Genomic DNA, 7,788 nt, shown 5'->3' with positions numbered 1-7,788 from the left:
TAGCACAGTAGAGATTAAGATCATAAAGGACTCAGTCAGTACTTCATTTCCTGCCGTCCTCTACTGTACCATGGCACCAGTTTCCAAGCGGGCTGTTTTTTTCCAAGCCCTTTTTTTTTTTTTTTTTAAAGCAAAGCTTTTTTTTTTTTTTTTTTTTTTTTTTTTTTAGCTTTGTGTATGTATGTCTACATGGGAGTTGTACATGTGAGTGCAGGTGTCCATAGAGGCCAGACAAAGGCCTCAGGTCCCCTGGAGCTGGAGTTACAGGGCCTGTGGGTCCAGTGAACCAACCTTGCATCTTCTGCAAGAATTTTTAACTCCCAAGCCATCTCTAGCTACCATGAAAGCCCTTTTTCTGTTGCTATTTTATTCTTCCTAGTTTTCTCATATGCTGAGACTGAACTCTGCCTTGCTCACAGCTCACACATGCTTCATAAGGGCTTTCACAACCACTCTCACCGCTCCAGAAACAAGGCTAGGATCACTGGAACCTAACTTAAGAAGCACTGAGTCTTTTCCAAAAAGATTCTTGCACTTTGAACTAATGTGAACAGAAGACAGCCTGTACCCTTTCCTCAGCTGCCTCTTTTTCCCAACACTGAAGGATGCTTATAGAAGAGGCCTGAGTAAGAACAGGATTTCTTAGTCATTAGGGATGCTATAACAAATACCATTACCATGGTGGCACATAATAAATGGAATCATGTTCCTTCGGGTTCTGGAGGATGCGAAGTGCCATCAGGGAGCCAGCATGGTCAAGTTGGGCAGGACTTCCTCTTGGGTCCTCATGCTCTTCTTTTATAAGGACAGTGATCTCATTTGTGAGGTATTGTGCTGACTAGGTTTATGTCAGCTTGACACAAGCTAGTTAGTCATCAGAGAGGAGGGAGCCTCAATTGGGAAAATGCTTCCATAAGGCCTGCTGTAGGCAGGCCTGTAGGGCATTTTCTTACTTTGTTATTGATGCGAGAGGACCATCCCTGGGCTGTGGTCCTGGGTTCTATAAAGAAGCAGGCTGAACAAGCCATGGAGAGCAAGCCAGTAAGCAGCACCCTCCATGGCCTCTGCATCATCTCCTGCCTCCAGGTTTCTGCCCTATTTGATTTCCTATCCTGACTTCCTTTGATGATGAACAGTGATAATGAAAGTGTAAGTCAAAATAACGCTTTCCTCCCAGGTTGCTTTAGTCATGACTAATTGTCTCCTCCTAACACCTTCGCATCAGTTACTAGGGCTTCAGTAAATGAATTTTGGAGAGTCATACATTTTTAGTCTATTACATTTTATTCTGTCTTGTCCTAGTTTTATTTCTATTGCTCTGATTTAATAAAAGGGGGGTGGCTTATTCAGCTTATAACTCCAGGTTACCTTCAGTCACTGAGGAGAAAGCAAGCAGGAACATGAAGCAGCTAATCCAGTCAGATCCATGGTCAAGAACGGAGAGAAATGAACCCATGCTTACTCTTGAGCCCCGGTTTTTCACTTTTGTGCCATTCAGAGCCCAGCCCATGAATAGTGCCACCCAATTTGAAAACAAGCCTCAAATGCATGCCCACAGGCCAACCTGATCTAGTCAGCCACCCTACCCTGGTAATTCTAGGTTTGTCAAGATGTAAAACCAACCATTATCTGTCCCCATAAAATTCATGAGCTTCTATGCACAAACTGCACTCATTCATTCTACCAAACTCCAATATCTAATCTAAATATTATCTAAATCAGATGTGGATGGGACTCATCTGGAGGTGAAGTTCCTCCCCAGTTGTGACTCTGAGAGGCCAACTATGTTATATACTTCTAAACTACAGCTGGGGGTAAGATAACTAAAATACTCATTCACACTCCAAGAGGAAGAAAAAGGAAAGAACAAAGGGCTCGCTCGTCTCAGAAAATTCTTAAACCTCTTAAGGCAAGCTCAGTAAGATATCAAAGCCTGCTATTAATCCTCTTTGGCCCTATACTGTCCTCCAGGCCACAGAGAGCAGTAGCCCTGCCTTCTGGATCTACTGGGATGGAGATATCCCCCTGTCTCAGCTAGGCACTGGCCAAACAGTTACAGTGGCTCCGCCCCTGCCTTGGCTTTCAGGTTCTGTGCAGTGGAGAGAGATCACAGATGCTGCAGAGCTGCAGCAGGCAGCCCACCCCCTGCTGCTCCCTCTCTGTTGGTTTTTACAATCCAGTAAAAGCAGGTGTGTCACAACACCCACCACCCTACCAGTGGCAAGAGTGTCACCTGGTGATCCCTGCACTTCCTTTGTCACCCTCTCCCCTTGTTTTGTATTCCAGCTGTAGAGTCCTGCTGTGCTCCAGTTCTGCACAGCTCAAGAAGGCTGACAGGCTGCCCTTGCTCTGCCATCTTGTCTGTGATTACTTCCCTCCCAGCTGACACACTCCTGTCAGCCTCTCACTTTGACTAAGTCTGCAGTTCATGTCATGCCATCTGTTATATCAAATGGCCACTGGGACACACTTAAGTGTTGTCTTCAAAACAGTTCTCATTTGTTCTGTCTTGATGAGCTAAGAATTTCCCCATATTTAAACTGTCCCCCCTTTGCTTTGAGACTGTGTGTGTATTTCTCTCTTCCTGCATGTATACAGATAGTCAGAAGGAGCCATGCTGCTCCTGCGGAGTGCTGCCAGAAGTCACAACAAGATGCAGTTTCATTGCCTGTAAGCTCTTTCTTCCAGAAATAACTACAACATTGCCCATGCGGTTAAGTCCTTGGCTTTTGAACAAAGTGACCTTTCCTCCAGTTTCCAGTAGCTTGTTCTTCACTTTCATCTGAACTTCATCCAAATGGCTTCTGCAGTCTCTGCCCCGGCAACGTTCTCTTCAGGACTATGTGGCTCTTCTCTATTATTATTATCATTATTATTATTAGTTATTATTAGAGATTTTATTTACATTTCAAATGTTATCCCCTTTCCTGGTTTCCCCTCCGGAAACCCCCATCCCATCCCTTCTCCCCCTGCTTTTTTGACGGTGTTCCCCTAAGAAGAGAGATACTTCTCTGCTGACTTGGAATGCCTCTGAATTCCCTTTGTGGGATTACCTAGCATGCACCCCAAGGCTCCCAGTCTCTACCCATTGCCTGCTTTGTAACCCTCCCACCCCTCCGGACAGCAACCACCCTTTTGGGACATCACTTTCTAAGAAATTTGAGCTACTACAACAAAATACCATAGGAATAAATAGCAGTGCATTCTGTCACTAACCGGTGGACATGGGCCCCACCTTCATGACTTAATCCTTTCCCCAAGATGCTGCTTCCTAACCTCACACCAGGTAGAGTTCAACATTGGGGGCGGGGAGGTCTCAAATAAACACTCTTTTGCAGGGAGTTCTGAGTAGTGATTATAAATATGCACACTGACCAATCATGTTTAGGGAGAATCCCTAAGTATATAAACAGTAAAATAAAAATTTCGTCGGGAAAGTGAATATTGTGTAATGTTTCTGCTAAATCTCCCTAAACATTTGGTAATTAAATTATAATTTTGATTTTTGTTTTGTTTCAGCTTTCTAAACTTTTTTTAACTACTCATTTATTTATTTAATGTATATATGAGTACATTGTAGCTGTCCTCAGACATACCAGAAGAGGGCATCAGATCACATTACAGATGGTTGTGACCCACCAAGTGGTTGCTGGGAATTGAACTCAGGACCTCTGGAAGAGCAGTCAGTGCTCTTAACCGTTGAGCCATCTCTCCAGCCCTCTTTTCTAAACTTTTTATTGATTCTTTGCCCACTCTTCTCCCTGTCCCTTTGTATCCATCCTCTGCCCTTGTAGCCTCCCCTCCAAAAGAAAATAAAAAACAAAAGTACAAAATAAAGCATGAAAATACATCTCATGGTGGAAGCTGTACACCCTCTTGTCCACACATCTTCACTTGCAATGAGTCATTGGTCTGGTTCAGGGTTTCTGGCTTCTGTGACACTATCAACATTGGAATCTTATAGGGACTCCTCTTGGTTATCTTGCCGCACTGTGTCATAGAGATCTTGCAGCTTTGGATCTGAAGGCCCAGCCCTTTCATACGCTCCAAGCACTTCATTGATGAGGTAGTTTTGGAGGTGGACCAACTCAAAGCCCTACATTTGGGCTTGGGTGGTAGCTGAGTTGGTCAACCCTCCAGGTCTCCTGCACCCACACCCACACCCACATCACCAAGGTAAGCTCTGTAGCACTGTCCTGATAGCTCAGCCAGTGCTGCAGCCAGCAAGGGGCAGGGCCAGCTCTCTGCCTCTCTTGTCCTTGGAGCCAGCTCACCTGTGCCTTCCCCCTGGGCCAGCTCTCCTGTGTTACCTCGGGGCCTACTCTCCTGAGTTCTATAGCCAGTGAGGGGCTACATCAGATGGCAATTCAGGATTCAAAATTGTAATTTTAAATACCCATATTACTAAAGCCATGATCTGATGAAGTTGTAATATTTTTCTCACTGGGTAACTTTAAGACCTCAGCTTTAAGTTAGTGTACTTATCAAAGCATGTCACCTGAGGCATGACTGGGGTAAGAGCTTCATGTTCTGTCTCACAGGCTCAGGTCACAGGGAGCACACTGAATGGCAGGAAGGAGAGACTCCAGGCTACGGAAGATGACAAGGAGAAGTGGGGTTTTCTGCAGTTTGCTGAAGCATGGACCCCAAGTGACAGTTTTGAAGAGCTCAAGGATTCTGTGTTTACCCACGTAAGAGAATGCATTCGTTCTTTTCCACTTTCTTATTTACTTATGTATGTTCTCTCTCTCTCTCCCTCCTTCCCTCCCTCCCTCCTTCCCTCCCTCCCTCTCTCCCTCCCTCTCTCTGCGTGCGTGCATGTGTGTGTGTTTGTGTGTGTGTGTGTGTGTGTGTGTGTGTGTGAGAGAGAGAGAGAGAGAGAGAGAGAGAGAGAGAGAGAGATCAACAACATGTGATATCTATCCCTGTTGCTCTCCACTATTCATAGAGACAGAATCTACCAGTGAACCTGTAGCTTGCTGTTCTGGGTTCACCGAAGCCAGCAAGCTGGGGTCGTCTTGTCTCATCCACTGGGTTATTAGCTGGTACCACCATACCCAGCTTTTACCTGGGTCCTGGGCACCCAGGCCTAGGTCCTTCTGTTTTCACAGAAAATACTTTGCACACTGAGTCATCTCTCTAGACCTTTTCCATATATTTTAATGCCTGAAAAATGTACTTTTTCTTATATCATTTTAAGCAGCAATTCTCTATTATTTATGTTTTTTGAAAGGCTATTTATTTAAAGATAGAAAAACTTGAAGAAGCAAATTTTAACTTTGCTACTGAACTCGTTTATATTTTCCAACAGTTTCAAAACTTAAGGCTTGGCTGTCTAGAAAAACAACCTGAATAGACTCTAACCTTCAGAAGATAATACTGGAGAAAATATTTTTATGACCTTGAAGGTGGGGAAGGATAAAGATTTGCCTCAGTACACAAGTAATAAAGGAAAAGATTGAAATGTTGACTGTAAAAAAATGAAAAGTTTTTTACTGAGGGGGCTGAGTCATAAAATTCCAGCCAGCCTGAGCTACATAACAAAACCCTGTCTCAAAAACAAAACCAACCAAGACTTATCAATAAAATAAGGCAGACCATACTGATAAGTGTGATTGGTGCTGTGTGGTGAGCATAGCTGCTTTCCAAATCTGTGACAAATTCTCCATGCTAGACATTTTCGGAGCGTGTGGCCATCCTGTTCCCACATCCCCCAGTGGTTCCTGCTTCCGTCAGTGACTTTTGCCTGAGTTGGTTCTGAATGATGGTTTGTTTTTCTAGTTCTGTCACTATAGCTCTGTTTACTACCTGCATTTTTATAAAGAACCTTTATTTGTGTGTGCATGTATACATGTGTACATGTGTGTGCATGCATGCCTGCCTGTGTGTGTGTGTGTGTGTGTGTTAAAAGGTGCCTACATCTATAGGTACACATGCAGGTGAAGGCCAGAAGAGAATATCAGGTGTTCTGCTCTATCACACACACCCTTATTCCATTGCGACAGTCTTCTCACAGAAGCTTGAACTAGATTGACAGCCAGCAAGCACCAATGATCCTTCTTTTTCCACACTGCACAGTGCTGGGGGTACAGGCACAGGTTACTGATCTGCACATGGGTATTTGACACTTGAACTGAGGTCATTATATTAGTTACCCAACACTAACTCTATCTTCTGAACCATATCTTCAGCCCCATAATTCTAGGAGGGCTTCCTTGCTTTCTGGGGAACAAAATATCCCAAATCTGTATTGAAAATTATTTGACCCAGACCTGTTACTGTCTTTTCCTTTACGGGGCTAGCTTCCTACTTTCTTTTTCTATAAGATACTGTCTGAAAATCAGTATTATTTTTACTCCTTTGAATATCATTACTACAATGCTCCCTTTTTCCATGTGAAAAGCTACATGCAAACATAGATATTTACACAGAAAAGTGAATATGTACATTGTATATGGCAATCAAAGGACAAATTGCAGGAGTCTGTTCTTTCCTTCTACCGTGTGGGTCTCAGGGGTCAAGCTCAGGCTGTCCGAGCAGGCAACAGATACTTTTAGTCACCAACCCCCACCATCTGCCAGCCACATTTTATTTCTGTCTTTATTCTATTTTATGCTTTTCTTTTGTTTTACACCAGCGTGGAGTAGAGTTGGTTTGTTTTGTTCTCTGTTCTGTGTTTCTGAAGAGAAAGACTAGGTGTATCTAAGAGTGGATCACTACTGGGGTTTTTTGGTTGGTTGGTTGGTTGGTTTTTTGTTTTGTTTTGTTTTAGGCTACATGGATTTATTAGGAACATCTAGAGAGGTGGAGAAAGCAGCGACTTCTTTTTCAGGGTAGTTTAAATCCATGTGTCTTCTAGTCAGAGGGTTAAGCCCTTCCTGTGTCATTCTCGTCCTTTGAAAACACTCTTCTGGAGTTCACGGTGTGAAGGATCTTCAGGTGCAGTTGCTGCCATCTGATCAGCATCTTCCTGGCGGCCAGCATGCTGCCCTAGTGGTCATCTGTAGAGCACATTTATTAGTTTAGTTAGGAATGGAGCCCTGACAGGAGGCAGGATGGCTTCTTGCAGAGGCCTTTTGATCAGGGCCTATTAACCCTGACATCGGCCTCGCTGGAGCAGCACTCGCTTTGAAGGGTGCCATTGTTTTTATGAGTTTCGCTGCATTTTCTCTTCCACTCCTTCAGCTCTAATAACTGACTTCCAATCCTGTCACCAAGGCCAGGAGATTTGTCTTAAATGATCCTGTGTTTACCCAGAGGCAAAACCCTGATAAAGGTCCCCAGCCTCTCAGAGAAAGCAGAAACCGTCAGGAGCATCTTGCAGTTCTGACTCCAGCACTTCTCGCCAGAGGCAACCTTTTTTTCTTTTGGTTTATTAAACAGAGGATAGGGACACAGTGACTGTTAGCTGTGTAAGCAAAGAGAAATTTCTTCTATCTGTCCATGCAAAAGTAGCTTTCGCCCCAAAGAGATGCTTTATAATCAAGATAAATCTGGGTGGCCATGGCCTGGCAGCATGTATTCAGGTCGATCCAAATAGCAAGTTCCAGTGTGGAAGCAGTTCTATGAAGTTTTATGGTGATGGAAGGAAAACAAGTCGTAAGTAAGTCAAGGCAGTTTGACACAGCAGTAGCACCAGGAGGGAGACAGCTTACCGCAGAGTTGGGTGATATCTGCTGTAGTTGTCAGGTGCTGTCTGCTGGCCAGAGCTGGAAGCTTAGCACTATGTTTGCAGATCCCAGAAAGCTTCCCATAAGAAGGTCAGGGAGCCGGGCGTGGTGGCGCACG

The 7,788-nt window shown here is 44.2% G+C and overlaps 1 protein-coding gene across 2 annotated transcripts in view; it reads left to right on the top strand.

The window, feature by feature from the left end:
* The window catches only part of Zranb3 (zinc finger RANBP2-type containing 3), a 151,669-nt gene that overhangs the window by 112,195 nt on the left and 31,686 nt on the right, over positions 1-7,788 (top strand). For both annotated transcript variants that reach the window (XM_021160555.1, XM_021160564.1), the window contains exon 12: positions 4,542-4,691. In XM_021160555.1, the coding sequence (XP_021016214.1) occupies positions 4,542-4,691 (150 nt within the window). The remainder of the gene's footprint in view (positions 1-4,541; positions 4,692-7,788) is intronic.

The sequence above is a fragment of the Mus caroli genome, chromosome 1 (genome assembly GCF_900094665.2).
Source record: "Mus caroli chromosome 1, CAROLI_EIJ_v1.1, whole genome shotgun sequence".
NCBI lineage: Eukaryota > Metazoa > Chordata > Mammalia > Rodentia > Muridae > Mus > Mus caroli.
The sequence above is the reverse complement of the archived record's forward strand: the minus strand, read 5'-3'. Positions and strand labels throughout refer to the sequence as shown.